We start from the raw sequence: 15,877 nt of genomic DNA, 5'->3' as shown, positions 1-15,877 counted from the left end.
CATCAGATCAATAGAGACCATTAGCAGACAGATTCAGAGCGCCGCTGCCCCGCTCTTCTCCCTCAGCATCCAACAATTTGCATCCCTGGCCTGGGAGCTGCAGCTCTGTGCTGAGCAGCATCAGGGGGTAAATACCAGACCTACCTCCTCCAGTTGGTTCCAGCTTCCCTTGGACCTCCTGACAGCGTGCAGCAGTGCCTTTCTCTGGGGGTGTTGTTACTGTGCTTGGAATTCTGTGTTTTCCCCCGTTAAAAAAGAAATGAACTCGTAAGGAAGTGGGGAGCCTGGCCTCTGGTGGCTGTGCCGGAGGATACAGGCTTGCAGCATGGCTGGGAGGGAGGCTGACGTTCTGATAGAGCTGGGGGGGGGGAAAAAAAAACAAAAACAGAGCAGCTTTTCGGGCCACACCGCGAGCCAGCAATTCCTCCAGCCTCCTTGCACCCGAATCCAGTGCTTCAAAGCAGGCAGGGAGCGCTGAGGTCAGAACAGCAAGCAGGGCTCTGTCACGGATACAAAACCCAGGCTGTGCTGCTAACAAAGGGGAGCGCTGGGCCAGCTCAGAGCCCTGCAAAGCACAGCAGACACCCTCTGCTCCGACAGCGGCTGTGCCTGGGGGCAGCGGCGCGGGCTAATTGGGAAGCTTTGATTAATGGGCAGTGCCTGCTTCTGACACAGGTGGTGTTTGCGCGCATTAAAGCGGCCGCCTTTATGGAGGTTTCTCTTATTGAATTATAGGGAATGTGCTCGATCCCCCCGCAGCCTCAGGACATCAGACCAAAAGGTAGAGGAAGAGGCTCCAAGCCCTCCTCCTCCCCCTCCTCCCTCCTGCCCCATTTTCTTTCAGGAAGGGTGAATTTCCAGACGTGACTCTTTCTTCCAAGCACTTCTGGTTCTCTCTGTTCCCACTGCTTGCTGCTGCCGCGTTGCGGGCTCCCCGGCATCGCCGATGCGTTTCGTTTATAACGGCTCCCTAATTGACTAATTGGATTTAATCCCCCGCTCGGTGCAGGATCCAGGCAGGCTGCAGGGCAGCACAAAGGGGCCGTGAGCTCCGGGCACGCTGCGTGGGTATGGGGTGCTCACACTGCACACCGTGCCGCCGCCGCACCGCCACCAAAGGGATCCCGGAGGGCAGGAACCCCTCCTGCCATCTCCGGGGGATGTGTCAGAGCCCAGCTCTGCTTCCTGCCCCACAGAAAGGGAGGAGGTGGGTGCTGAGTGCTGGGCTGGAACGGGGCGGCTCCGAGGGCACTGCATGCAGCGCAGTGATGGAGCTGCAGCTGCTGCTGCCTGGTTCACCTTCCCCAAACCCAGGTGGGACGTTTCACCTTGTAGGGTGACACGCAGACACCTTCCCCAAACCCAGGTGGGACATTTCACCTTGTAGGGTGACACGCAGACACCTTCCCCAAACCCAGGTGGGATGTTTCACCTTGTAGGGTGACACACAGACACCTTCCCCAAACCCAGGTGGGACGTTTCACCTTGTAGGGTGACACGCAGACACCTTCCCCAAACCCAGGTGGGACGTTTCACCTTGTAGGGTGACACACAGACACCTTCCCCAAACCCAGGTGGGACGTTTCACCTTGTAGGGTGACACGCAGACACCTTCCCCAAACCCAGGTGGGACGTTTCACCTTGTAGGGTGACACGCAGACACCTTCCCCAAACCCAGGTGGGACGTTTCACCTTGTAGGGTGACACACAGACACCTTCCCCAAACCCAGGTGGGACGTTTCACCTTGTAGGGTGACACGCAGACACCTTCCCCAAACCCAGGTGGGATGTTTCACCTTGTAGGGTGACACATAGACACCTTCCCCAAACCCAGGTGGGATATTTGAGGGACATATTTAGTGGACACGACGGTGATGAGTTGATGGTTGGACTTGATGAGATCTTAAAAATCTTTTCCAACTTCGATGATTGTGCAATTCTTTGATTCTGTGGTCTTGTAATGTGGTGGACAGACCCCACAACCAAACCCACGTGGGATGTTTCACCTTGTAGGGTGACACATAGACACCTTCCCCAAACCCAGGTGGGATATTTGAGGGACACATTTAGTGGACACGACGGTGATGGGTTGATGGTTGGACTTGATGAGATCTTAAAGCTCTTTTCCAACTTTGATGATTCTGCAGTTCAGTTTCATTTTCCAGCCCTTTTGGATTGAAGCACTTTGCTTCAATCCTACCTTCAGGACTTCCTGAGGCTGGGTAAGGAGGGAGGAAGGAAAAGGGCTGTGAAGTTTTCAGTTTAGCGGTTATGAGTGCTGTAGACAATCTCCTTTCAAATCATAAAACGACAAATTTTCAACGTGCTGGGCCGTTACAGCGCTGGAATCAGCTGGGATGGCAAAGCTGGAAGAAAAAGGACGAGCAGGAATGTCACCCTGCCCTGACCTGAGGGAAACTGTCATTCGGCCGAGGTGGGATCCCCTACAAGTGCTTTATTTTGGCGTTTCCAGTCTGTGTTGTAGCCAGGCAGCCTGGTCCAAGTGCAGGTAGAACACTGGGAGCATGCCATCAGGTCAGACAGGAGCAGGAAGGGGCTCATCCCCCATCCCAGGTTGGGGACAGAGCCGGGGCCATCAGCCCCTGGCACCCCGAGCCGGGTGGTCCGAGGAGCACCGCGGAATGAATTGATTTGATAAATGGACATTTATTACGCTCACAAATTGGCTGAAACCAATTTCGGTCACATCAACCCCTGATAACTGCTGGGGTATTGATTTGTGTAAAGTAATACAGTGAATTTATCAGTTCAATAGCAGGCTGAAGGGCCTCTCGGAGACGCAGCGCTACAGTTACGCCGTTACAGATGGACAAAATAAACGGGGAGCGCGGCAGCAGCGCTGGAAGTGGCTCCGAAGAAGAAGACCTGGCTGTCCTCGTTGGCCTCTTCACGTGGACGTTGGGGCTGAATTTCACCATCGAGCGTGGCCCGCCCCCCGTTTCTGCCATCCCTGCAGCTGAGCTTGCCGAGAGGTTCGGCGCAGACCGATGGGGTGGCAATGGAGAAGAGTTGGGTTGAGGACCCCAAGGAAAGGAGCATCTCTGACAGCTTCCACGGCTTTGCCCACGGTTCTCATCCTTCCGACTGTTGTGCTTCGTCCCGAAACGGCGTCTTTCTTCCTCTTCCCAGCACCAACCCCGTGGAGTTCGGAGGCGCAGAGCTGTCAGACGGTGGCCCTCTGTGTGGATGGCCAGAATGGTTTTCCAAAGCTTAGGGCTGGGCCGTATCCTGACTTTGAGGCTGCTTATGGGAGAGCTTTTACACCTGGTCACTCTGTTGATCTACCCAACCCGCTCTAGACAGCAGCAGTCAGCACCTTCCAGCCGAGACACAACACTGAATCACGGGCAGTAACCTCGTGGCAGCTTTTATGGCACGGTGTATATCAGGAGGGAGCCGAGCTCTTATCCATAAAGCCTGATGTCCTGCTGAAAAAAAAAAACACAGCACTTAACCTCGCCGCCTCCGCAGCGCCGAGCGGGCTGACCCCTGCAAGTGGTCACTCCGTGCCCCCGAGCAAAAGTTTATTACCTTTATTATCTTCGCTGAAATAGCTGCAGAAATTGTCGGTGTCCTTGTTATTCCCCATCCATTAAAAAAACAACGACAACAACTGAGCCCGGGCGGGAGGCAGGAACTGCTCGGGGTGGAGATGCTCAGTGACTGTGGTCCAGTCAATCCTCAGCCCTCTCGGCGTTCAGCCCAGCTGCTATTTAATGTCTTCCCTCTCCACCTCCTGCTGGCAGAGGCGACCTGTTGCTGCCCATCCGTAGCTCTGTTGCACGAGGATCTCCCCATGTGCCGATGCTGGGGTGCCTGGCGTCGAGGTTATGTCATCGTAGAATGGAATCATTCAGGTTGGAAAAGATCTCCAGGATCGTCAGGTCCGACTCCGTCCCACCCCGCCGTGCCCACTCACAGAGCCATGCCCAAGGAGGTGGTGGAGCCACCATCCCTGGAAGCATCCAGGCAGCGTTTCGGTGTTGTACTGAGTGGGCCAGTGGGAGGTGTTGGTGATGGCTGGACGGTTGGACTTGGAAATCTTGGAGGTCTTTCCCAACCTCGGCGATTCTATGTAGTCGTTAAGGTCGGAAAAGCCCTCTGAGATCCCCAAGTTGAGCCCCATCCCATCCCCACCAACGCTCCCTGACCACAGTGCCACGTCGCCACGGCTCTGAACGCCTCCATGGATGGCGACCCCCCGCTCCCTGGGCAGCTGTGCCGCTGCCCAACCGCTCTCAGAGTTTGTCCTAATGTCCAACCTGCCCTGCCCTGTCACCCCAGTTGGATGGGACGCAATTAGAGATCATCGAGTCCAGCTGCCAATCCATCCTTACCGTGGCCAGTTGTAGAATCACAGAATCACGGAACTGGGAAGGTTGGAAATGACCTCCAACCACCAACCCAGCACCACCACGTCCACTAAGAGTCCTGGAATCAGAGCTATGAAGGTTGGAAATGACCTCCAACCACCAACCCAGCACCTCTGTGCCCACTGAGAGTCCTGGAATCAGAGCTATGGAGGTTGGAAATGACCTCCAACCACCAACCCAGCACCTCTGTGCCCACTGAGAGTCCTGGAATCAGAGCTATGGAGGTTGGAAATGACCTCCAATAACCAACCCAGCACCACCACGTCCACTAAGAGTCCTGGAATCAGAGCTATGGAGGTTGGAAATGACCTCCCGTGTAACCCAGCCACCAACCCAGCACCACCATGCCCACTAAGGCAAAAGGCCAATGGTCTGAGCTGGTGCCCATTTCTCGCCCCACGGCCCCATCCAGCCTGCTGGTGGTGCTCTGTTTGTTCCCCTTGGCTTAGAACGTCCTTCCTCCTCTTCCTCCTCTCTAGAGCAGCCTTTTGATTCAGAGCCTGATCAGACTGAGGGGCTGAATCGTATCTCGGCTGGTTGTAGGAACCCTGATGGGGTGAGAGGAGTCCCCAGCGCCGCAGACCTGACTGGTGTAGTAGTAGGGCTGTGCTGTCAGAATTAGGAGCGGGGAGCAGATGTTTGGGCCTCCAAACCCTCGTGCTGTCGTCACAAAAGTTACAAATTTCCCCTTGGTGCCTTCACCTTTGGCATCACCCCTTGGAGATAACCGCCGGTTCTCCAGCACAGACCCTGCATCAACCCGGAGCTCTGCAACCTCCCCTCTTTTCATCTGCAGGCGAGAAATAACGCAAGAAGAAAACGCCAACCAACAAATCAACAACAAGAAAAATAAAAAAAAGAAAAAAAGAAAAAAAGAACCCACTTGTGCAGAGCTGCTTTATTCACAGGAAGGCTGGCTGAGCTCGGAGCTGGAAGCCCGGCGTGCCGCCCAGCTCATCCCCTGTCCCCCTCCTCGCCGTCTCCCTGGCAACGCTGAGTGCACATCCTGGAAAAGTTTATCCGAAATCTGCTCTGGGCAGCTTTCCAAATCCATGCTAACCTGATTAGGTGTCTCTGGGGCCTTTGCTGGCTAATCAAATTAGGTAGCACTAATGGCAGGGAGGACTTTGAGTGGGCAGAGAGCAGTAAAACATAGTGTATACTTAGTGATAATTATACTTGCTTTTGTGTCATTGATTTATACGCCTTCTCCCCCCTCGACCCCCCCACCCCCCCCCGACTTTTGTTTCCGTGGCAGCTATTCGGAGGAAGGAGAACGGCTGGTACGACGAGGAGCACCCGCTGGTCTTCCTCTTCTTGGGATCATCTGGGATAGGTAACGTGAGCGGGATGCAGAGCTGCACACGGCCACAGCGTCGCAAAGGTTGCGATAGACTGAGATTCTCAAATCCAACCCCATCATCATTCCCAGTGCATCCCGCAGTGCCACGGGGTTCTGGGACACCCCCAGGGATCCCCCCACTCCCCGGGCAGCTGTGCAGTGCGTGGCCACCCTTTGGAGGAGAAATTCTCCCTCGTACCCAACCCGAACCCAAATCCCAAACCCATCCCAACGAAGGGCTGCGCACCACCTGCAGGTGCTGCCCGTGGGCCCGCAGGCACCCATCCGCATCCCTCACGCTGCTCATCCCAGCTCCAAAAAGAACATTTTCCCCTTAGAGGGGCGCAGGTTGAGCAGTGCCCTGCTGTCCCAGAGGGACCCCTCGTGGGTGGGAGCTGTGGGTAGGAATGGGCTGCTCGCAAACCCGATCCGCTTCTGCTCTGCTCGCTTTGCAGCAGCGTCGTCCTGTTGATGCTGATGATATTTTTCCTCGAGCAGCGTGACGGCGGATTGGTTCATGAGACGGGCAGAATGAGTTTTACTTGGTGGGGGGGTGGGGAGAGGAGGGGGGAGGAAAAAAATTAAAAAACAATGAGATTCGAAGGAACCAAGTGGTGGCATTCAAAGCAACGCCGGCGCTTCTCCCGCCTGGGCGAGGGCAGGGGATAAGATGTGAATGAATACTGAGTTAAGATGTGAATGAATATTGAAATAAAGTATGAATGGATATTGAAATAAGGGATGAATGGATCCTGAAATGAGATGCGAATGGATCTTGAAATGAGATGTGAGTGGATGTCGAGACAGGGGGGCGAAGCAGCGGGGAGCTGCGTTGTATCAGCGATGTGCTGTGTGGGCCTGGGGGTGGGGGTGTCTGGAAGACCAAGTGTGCACACACCGAAATGCCCCACGCGTCTTCGTGTCAGCCATTTTTCAGCTGATGGAGGCATCAAGAACATCCCATCCTTTCCCTGAAATTCCTTATCTGGAGGGTAGAACACAGAGGTGGAATACTGACCCTGTGCTTGTGTTTGCAACAGGTAAAACGGAGCTGGCCAAGCAGACAGCCAAGTACATCCACAAGGATGTGAAGAAGGTAAAGCTCCTCTCCCTTTTGCTGGTGGGAATGTGTGCCGGAGTGAGAGCTCAGCCTCACGTCTGCAGGCAGTGTCGGGCTGAGCTGCTCTCCGTGGAAGGGTTTTCCATTGAAAGCTTCGGCCTGAGGACGAAGCAGACAGGAGCGTGTCCATCCATGCTGCCACCTCCTTCTGGAGAACTCCAAAAGTTGGAGCGTTTGCGTGGAGACTCAGGTGCTGTGCTTCTTTTCTCTTCCAGGGTTTCATCAGACTGGACATGTCGGAGTTCCAGGAGAGGCACGAGGTCGGTCCGTGGGCTGGGGGATGGGGTTGGGGGCTTTGGGGTTGCGTGGGGCTGGCAAAGCAGGTGGTGTTGCGGCTTCGGCGTGGGCAGAAGCCAGCAGGAGGACAGGACCGGGGCGTGGGGTTTTCCGTCAGCCCTCCTTCCCAGCTGGTGGTGCTGCAGAGAGGTGGATGTGTGTCCCACCTGTCCCGGCTCTTCCGCGGGGGGCTGGGGGGCTGACCCCCCACCTGCTGCAAATAGCACCGGGCTCCTGACTGGGATGGAACCGTCCTGGACATGGAACAGATCCTCCTGGAAGAGATGTTAAAGCACAGGAGGGACGAGCTGGTGATCTGAGACGGTTAGCGTGGTTTCACCAAGGGAACGTCGTGCCTGACCCATCCAGCAGCCCTCTGTGACGGAGGGACAAAGGGAGGCTGGTTGGTGTCACCTACCTGCGCTTGGCAAGGCTTTTAGCATGGCCTCCCACCTCATCCTGATCTCTGGATTGGAGAGACGAGGGTTGGATGTTTTGGCGGATAAGGAATTGGATGGTCGTGGTCAGAGGGTGGCCAGCGGCTCAGGTTCAGGTGGGGGTGGTGCTGAGTGCTGTCCCCAAAGGGTCCGTCCTGGGGCTCTTCAACATCTTCATCAGTGACATCGCGTGCGGAGTGGGAGAAGAACTGGGCAGAAGGACCTGGGGGTCCTGGTGGGTGAAAAACCAACCGTGTGCAGCCCCACACGCTTTTGGAGAGGGTGTGGAGGAGGAGGAGGATGAGGAGGAGGAGGAGAGCACTGCCTTCAAGCAGAGAAGCGAGGAGGGCAGCGCAGAGAACAGCCAGGTGCTCACGTCTGCCCTGACGGATGGCCGCGGTGCCGGGGTGCTGCCCGGCATCAGGGAGAAGTGGAGGAAAAGAAAGCGACGCCGATGACTCAGTGCAAAGAAGGAGTCGGGAGCAGCGGCGTAAAATGCGAGCCATAAAACACAGCGCCCTGACAAAGACGGGAGGCAGAGCAGAGGGGAGGGATCGTGCAGAGAATTGCATCGGGGGCGATATAAATTTCTCAGGCAAACAAGGATCGGGAGGTCAGCCCGGGAGCAGCGGCCCCGGGGGCGGCCCTGCGCTGATGGAGCTGCGGCTGGGGTGGGGGCTCTGCTTGGGGAGACCCCAGGGGGTCTTTGCTCTGCTGCCTCTGCACCCGCCTGGGCAGGCTGACCCACAGGAGCTATGGGGCGTAGCTTCAGGCTGGGGAGGGTCAGGCTGGAGACTGGGGAACAGTTCTTCTTCCAAAGAGTGGTGATGCGTTGGCACAGCTGCCCAGGGAGAGGTGGGGTCGGGGTCCTCAGAGGTGTCCCAGAGCCGTGGGGATGTGGCACCTGGGGGGCGCAGTCAGTGGTTACAGTGGGATGGGTTGGGGTTGGATTTGGGGACCTTGGAGGTCTTTTTTCAACCTTTGTGATTTTATGATTCTATTTAGGGCCGTGGTCATTGGGCACGGTGTGATGGGTTGGGTTGGGGCATCTGGGAGGCCTTTCCAACCATAGTGATTCTATTTAGGGCCGTGGCCGGTGGACACGGTGGGGTGGGTTGGGGTTGGGTTTTGGGATCTCAGATTCCTTTTCCAGCTGCAGTGATTCTATGGTTCTGTTTAGGGCCACGGTCTGTGGGCACGTTGGGATGGGTTGGGGTAGGATTTGGGAATCTTGGAGGTCTTTTTTCAACCTTTGCGATTTTATGATTCTATTTAGGGCCGTGGCCAGTGGACACAGGGGGGTGGTTTGGGGTTGGGTTGAGGATCTCGGGTGCCTTTTCCAACCTCAATGATTCTGTGGTTCTGTTTAGGGCCGTGGCCAGTGGGCACGGTGGGATGGGTTGAGGTTGAGTTTGGGGATCTCAGATGCCTTTTCCAGCTGCAGTGATTCTATGGTTCTGTTCAGGACCATGATCTGTGGACACAGTGGGATGGGTTGGGGTAGGATTTGGGGATCTTGGAGGTCTTTCCAACCTTAATGATTCTATGGCTCTGTTTAGGGCCATGGTCAGTGGGGCACGGTGGGACGGATTGAGGTTGGGTTTGAGGATCTTGGATGCCTTTTCCAACCATAATGATTCTATGATCCTCTTGAGGAACGTGATCGACGGACACGGTGGGATGGGTTGGGGTGGGATTTGGGAATCTCGGAGCTCTTTTCCAACCTTTGTGATTCTGTGGTTCTGTTTTGGCCACGCTCAGTGGACACGGTGGGATGGGTTGGGGTTGAGTTTGGGGATCTCAGATGCCTTTCCCAACCATAATGACTTTAGGGACAGGGCCATTGGGCATGATGTGTTGGATTTGGGGATCTTGGAGGTCTTTTCCAACCTTTGTGATTCTGCGGTTCTGTTTTGGCCACGCTCAGTGGACACGGTGGGATGGGTTGGGTTGGATTTGGGGATCTCGGAGGTCTTTTCCAACCTTTGTGATTCTGTGGTTCTGTTTTGGCCACACTCAGTGGACACGGTGGGATGGGTTGGGTTGGATTTGGGGATCTCGGAGGTCTTTTCCAACCTTTGTGATTCTGTGGTTCTCTTTAGGGCCACGCTCAGTGGACACGTTGGGATGGGTTGGGGTTGAGTTTGGGGATCTCAGATGCCTTTCCCAACCATAATGACTTTAGGGACAGGGCCATTGGGCGTGGTGTGTTGGATTTGGGGATCTTGGAGGTCTTTTCCAACCTTTGTGATTCTGCAGTTCTGTTTAGGGCCACGCTCAGTGGATGGATTGGGGTTGGGGATCCTGAAGGTCTTTTCCAACCTTTGTGATTCTGCCGTTCTGTTTAGGGCCACGCTCAGTGGATGGGTTGGGGTTGGGATCCTGAAGTTCTTTTCCAACCTTTGTGATTCTGCCGTTCTGTTTAGGGCCACGCTCAGTGGATGGGTTGGGGTTGGGGATCCTGAAGTTCTTTTCCAACCTTTGTGATTCTGCAGTTCTGTTTAGGGCCACGCTCAGTGGATGGGTTGGGGTTGGGGATCCTGAAGGTCTTTTCCAACCTTTGTGATTCTGCCGTTCTCTTTAGGGCCACGCTCAGTGGATGGGTTGGGGTTGGGGATCCTGAAGGTCTTTTCCAACCTTTGTGATTCTGCCGTTCTCTTTAGGGCCACGCTCAGTGGATGGGTTGGGGTTGGGGATCCTGAAGGTCTTTTCCAACCTTTGTGATTCTGCGGTTCTGTTTAGGGCCACGCTCAGTGGATGGGTTGGGGTTGGGGATCCTGAAGGTCTTTTCCAACCTTTGTGATTCTGCAGTTCTGTTTAGGGCCACGCTCAGTGGATGGGTTGGGGTTGGGGATCCTGAAGGTCTTTTCCAACCTTTGTGATTCTGCAGTTCTGCTTAGGGCCACGCTCAGTGGATGGGTTGGGGTTGGGGATCCTGAAGGTCTTTTCCAACCTTCGCCGTTCTGCGAGCGCATGACAGCGCTGGGAGTTGCGAAAGCTCACTCACCACGTTTGCAAAAGCGTTTCCCTTGCCAGGAGCACTCTCCTGTCTTCTGCTTTTGCACCCCGTGTGATCACAGTGGGAAGCAGACGAGTTGTTACCGATGGAGGACGGATGTCCTCCGCGCGGCCGCTCCCCACCCTTCGCTCCCCACGCACCCCTTGCTCTCCTTCAGACTCGCTCCGGAAGGATGCGCTGCAAAGGATGGAGATCTCCGTTTGTCCACGACGAAGCTCTCCTCTCACACACCCTCTCCTCCCCCCCCAGGTGGCCAAGTTCATCGGCTCCCCGCCGGGCTACGTGGGCCACGAGGAGGGCGGGCAGCTGACCAAGAAGCTGCGGCAGTGCCCCAACGCCGTGGTGCTCTTCGACGAGGTGGACAAAGCCCATCCGGACGTGCTCACCATCATGCTGCAGCTCTTCGATGAGGTGAGCGCAGGGCTCTGCAGCCCTGCCGTGGCTCTGTGCTGCTCCGGAGGCTTTTCTCTGTGCCCAGCACCTGCGACCAAGGAGCACGAGAGGAGACGAGCGGGGCAGCGCTGCTCACCGCCCTCCTCCCAGCCCCACGCACGCAGCTTTTCCCATTCATTCCTCAGGTTTCCCCGTCCATCCCGGCAGGCAAACAAACTCCGGAGTTGTCGTGGAGTTTTGTTTTTCTTTTTTAAGGATTAATAAGGCCATTTTTCTTGCATAGATCATCGCGGCGGCAGCTCAATGTGAAATCAATTCCTGCACCGCTCACTTGACAGGGCAATAACCCAAATGTTAATCTCAAGCACCCAACGAGGATTTGTGTCATTGTGGCAGAGATGTGCTGCCGGAGACAGATCGAGGGGAGAGACAGCCTGGGGAGCAGCTCGTTTCTTCCTCCTTTTTCTCTCTCCCTCTTTTACGTTGTTAATCAACAGAATGAGTGATCCTGTGCTGTCAAACCAAAGCTTGCTCTGCCCCACATCTCCTGGCTGGGGGTGGGATGGGATGGCGTGGGGTGGGATGGCGTGGGGTGGGGATGGGGATAGGATGGGGTGGGGTGGGATGGGGTGGGATGGGATGGGGATTGGGGGGTGGGAATGGGATGGGATGGGGATGGGATGGGATGGGATGGGATGGGATGGGATGGGATGGGATGGGATGGGATGGGATGGGATGGGGTGGGATGGGGTGGGATGGGGATTGGGGGGTGGGAATGGGATGGGATGGAGGGAGATGGAGATGGAGATGGAGATGGAGATGGAGATGGAGATGGAGATGGAGATGGAGATGGAGATGGAGTTGGGGATAAGTGGTGGAGATGGAGATGGAGATGAGGATAGGTGGAGATGGGGATGGAGATGGAAATGAAGATGGAGGCGGAGATGGAGATAGATGGGGATGGGGATAGGGATGGATGGAGATGGAGATGGAGATGGGGATGGAGATGGAGATGGAGATGGAGATGGAGATGGAGATGGAGATGGAGATGGGGATGGATGGGATGGGGATGGAGATGGAGATGGATGGGGATGGGGATGGAGATGGGTGGGGATGAGGATGGAGATAGAGGTGGAGATAGATGGAGATGGAGGTGGAGGTGGAGAAAGATGGGGATGAAGATGGATGGGGATGGAGATGGAGGTGGATGGGGATGGAGATGGGGATGGTGATGGGGATGGAGATAGAGGTGGAAATAGATGGAGGTGGAAGTGGAGGTGGAGAAAGATGGGGATGAAGATGGATGGGGATGGAGATGGGGATGGGGATGGAGATAGAGGTGGAGATAGATGGAGGTGGAAGTGAAGGTGGAGAAAGATGGGGATGAAGATGGATGGGGATGGAGATGGAGGTGGATGGGGATGGAGATGGGGATGGTGATGGGGATGGAGATAGAGGTGGAAATAGATGGAGGTGGAAGTGGAGGTGGAGAAAGATGGGGATGAAGATGGATGGGGATAGAGATGGGGATGGGGATGGAGATGGAGATGGAAGTGAAGGTGGAGGTGGAGGTGGAGGTGGAGGTGGAGGTGGAGGTGGAGGTGGAGGTGGAGGTGGAGGTGGAGGTGGGCAGGCAACGATGTGGTCCCTGTGAGATGTGGGAATTCCTGCAGCTCACCCCCCTCCCCTCAGTGCAGCACAAGGAAGCCCATCACGGGGAAAAGCAGAGCCCTGTGCCCCAGAGGTTCCCCGCTCACGCTGCGTGCTGCCTTGGTGTCGTGGCAGGGCAGGCTGACGGACGGCAAAGGGAAAACCATCGACTGCAAGGATGCCATCTTCATCATGACCTCCAACGTGGCGAGCGACGAGATCGCCCAGCACGCCCTGCAGCTCAGGCAGGAGGCCATGGAGATGAGCAAGAAAAGGATTGCAGAGAACTTAGGTACGGGGTGCTCCTCGTGGGCCCCTCCAGCTGGGGGTCACCGAGTCGGTGGGGTCAGAAAAGGCCACGTGGATGGTCCAGCCCGACCACCAACCCAAATCCTGAGCCCAGCACAGCCTCACGCCCCGTGGGAGGAGGCAGGGATGATTCCACAGCGCCTCTGCTTTGGGTTTGCCCCTCTCGGAAGCCCCCCCAGCTCTGTCTATCCCTGCAGGAGGCTTTCTTAAACAACAGCTCCATTCGTCCTTTGCTTAATTTATTGGTAATTAGGGCCGAACTACGCTTTCCTTTGCCTGTTAGTGAGGACTGAGCCCCCGTGGGGGGCACCCGATGGGTTTCTCAGCCTCTCTACCCCCACCTCACTCTCTCTGCTCTGGGAATTGGCCGCCCCGGTTCAGATTCTCCAAGCTTCCCATCAGAGCAGCGAAAGGACAAAGCCTGGCTGGCGCTGAACTTTGAAGAATCACATTTCCAAATGCCAAATGCTTTTCTCCTGAACGCATCGGATTTTAATTTCTGGGTCCGTACAAACAAAGAGCTGCGGCGAGAGCACGGCCAGAAAACACCGTGGGGGGGGGGTCAGAAAACAGGTTGGGGGGTCAGAAAACACAGCATCTCCATGCCGTTGTGCTGAGCCCAGGCCTGGGGGTGGCACTGAGAGCAGCTGGGAGGGCAACGAGTGGAGCGAGGCGGGGAAGGAGACGCAGCATCTCTCCATCCGGGCTTGGGAGCAGCAGGCAGTGCTGCTGCTGAGCCCTCGTTTGGTGTTGATTGAAGCACCCACCGGCATCCCAGTTGCTCGGCCAGCCGTGGGATGCTGGAACGGGGCTGGCAGCCCTTGGCTCCATCTGCAGTCAGTGGAGGGAAGTGAACCCCGAGCTGAGCAGAGAGCTGCTGGCTGGGAAGGCCGTGCCCTGCTGTCCTGCTGTCCTGCTGTCCTGCTGTCCTGCTGTCCTGCTGTCCTGCCATCCCCGTGCGCCCATCACGACATTTCACCCCCTCCCTCCCCCCAGCTCTCTCTGTCCTTCTGTCTTACAGAGGACGTGCAGGTGTCTGACAAGATCACCATCTCCAAGCAGTTCAAGGAGAAAGTCATTCGTCCCATTTTAAAGGTAGAGCTGCTTTCTCCTCTCCTCTCCTCTCCTCTCCTCTCCTCTCCTCTCCTCTCCTCTCCTCTCCTCTCCTCTCCTCTCCTCTCCTCTCCTCTCCTCTCCTCTCCTCTCCTCTCCTCTCCTCTCCTCTCCTCTCCTCTCCTCTCCTCTCCTCTCCTCTCCTCTCCTCCCCTCCCCTCCCCTCACCTCCCTTCCCCTCTTCCCCTCCTCTCCCCTCCCCACCTGTAACCCCAACCCCAAACTCACCCCCAACCCAAACCCTAATCCCAATCCCAACTCGAAGCCTAACCCCAACTCCAGCCCTAAACCCAACCCTAATCCCAACCCCAGTGCCGACCCAGACCTCAACCTTGATCCTAAATCTAGCCCCAACCTCAACCCTAACCCCACCCCCAAACCTGACCCCCAACTCCAATCCCAATCTTAATCTCAACCCAACCCTAACCGTAACCCACCCCAACCCCACCACTAACCCCAACCCCAGCCCTAATCCCAACCCTAACCTCGCCCCCAGCCCTAAACCTAACCCCAACCTCATCCTCAACCCTAATCCCAACCCAACCCCACCCTCAACCCCACCACTACCCCTAACCCCAACCTCAACCCTAATCCCAACCCAACTCTCACCCCCAACACCCATCTCAATCCTATCCCACCTCCAACCCCACCCAGCCCCAAACCCAACCCCAATCACCCCCAACACCCATCTCAATCCTATCCCACCTCCAACCCCACCCAGCCCCAAACCCAACCCCAATCTCACCCCCAACACCCATCTCAATCCTATCCCACCTCCAACCCCACCCATCTCCAAACCCAACCCCAATCACCCCCAACACCCATCTCAATCCTATCCCACCTCCAACCCCACCCAGCCCCAACCCCAATCTCACCCCCAACACCCATCTCAATCCTATCCCACCTCCAACCCCAATCACCCCAAACCCAACCCCAATCTCACCCCCAACACCCATCTCAATCCTATCCCACCTCCAACCTCACCCATCCCCAAACCCAAACCCAGTCTCACCCCCAACACCCATCTCAATCCTATCCCACCTCCAACCCCACCCAGCCCCAACCCCAATCTCACCCCCAACACCCATCTCAATCCTATCCCACCTCCAACCCCACCCAGCCCCAACCCCAACCCCAATCTCACCCCCAACACCCATCTCAATCCCTATCCCACCTCCAACCCCACCCAGCCCCAACCCCAACCCCATCCCCGCCCCACATATCACCCATTGGAGATGGAGGACCCCCCCACCCATTGGAAATGGAGGCCCCCCCACGTCCCCCCGTGTCCCCCTGACCCCCCCATCCCCACAGGCTCACTTCAGACGGGACGAATTCCTGGGGAGGATCAACGAGATCGTTTATTTCCTCCCCTTCTGCCACTCGGAGCTCATCCAGCTCGTCAACAAAGAGCTCAGCTTCTGGGCCAAGAAGGTACGCGAGGAGGAAGAGACCCCCACCCAAGGAGACCCCCACCCCTTCCCCCTTGCTGGGAGCTCAGCCCCTTCTCGCCCCCCCAGGCCAAAGCCCGGCACAACATCACTCTGCTGTGGGACCGCGAGGTGCTGGACGTGTTGGCCGATGGCTACAACCTGCACTACGGTGCCAGGTCCATCAAGCACGAGGTGAGGCTCCACTGGGTGCTGGGTGGGCACCGAGACCACCAAGTCCTTCGTTTGGGGAGCATCTGTGGGGCCGTGCGTGTGGCTGGCCCGTGGATGGGTGCACCCATGGGTCCCTGGGGCCAAACGTGGGGTGGAGAACCAGTGGTGGCTCCGTGTTTGTGTCTGTACCGTGGTAGAGGGTGCACCCATGGGTGCCAAG

General features: G+C 56.6%; 1 protein-coding gene across 3 annotated transcripts in view; it reads left to right on the top strand.

Moving 5' to 3' along the window:
- CLPB (ClpB family mitochondrial disaggregase) overlaps nt 1–15,877 on the top strand; it is a 49,813-nt gene that overhangs the window by 30,845 nt on the left and 3,091 nt on the right. For 2 of the 3 annotated variants that reach the window (XM_085216530.1, XM_085216532.1), the window contains 8 exons: nt 5,653–5,730; nt 6,777–6,832; nt 7,072–7,116; nt 10,838–10,999; nt 12,674–12,923; nt 13,962–14,035; nt 15,368–15,487; nt 15,574–15,678. In XM_085216530.1, coding sequence (XP_085072656.1) covers nt 5,653–5,730; nt 6,777–6,832; nt 7,072–7,116; nt 10,838–10,999; nt 12,674–12,923; nt 13,962–14,035; nt 15,368–15,487; nt 15,574–15,678 — 890 coding nt within the window. The remainder of the gene's footprint in view (nt 1–5,652; nt 5,731–6,776; nt 6,833–7,071; nt 7,117–10,837; nt 11,000–12,673; nt 12,924–13,961; nt 14,036–15,367; nt 15,488–15,573; nt 15,679–15,877) is intronic. The other variant, XM_085216531.1, reaches the window with a different exon arrangement.

Source organism: Meleagris gallopavo, chromosome 1, assembly GCF_905368555.1.
Source record: "Meleagris gallopavo chromosome 1, MGAL_WU_HG_1.1, whole genome shotgun sequence".
Lineage (NCBI taxonomy): Eukaryota > Metazoa > Chordata > Aves > Galliformes > Phasianidae > Meleagris > Meleagris gallopavo.
The sequence above is the reverse complement of the archived record's forward strand: the minus strand, read 5'-3'. Positions and strand labels throughout refer to the sequence as shown.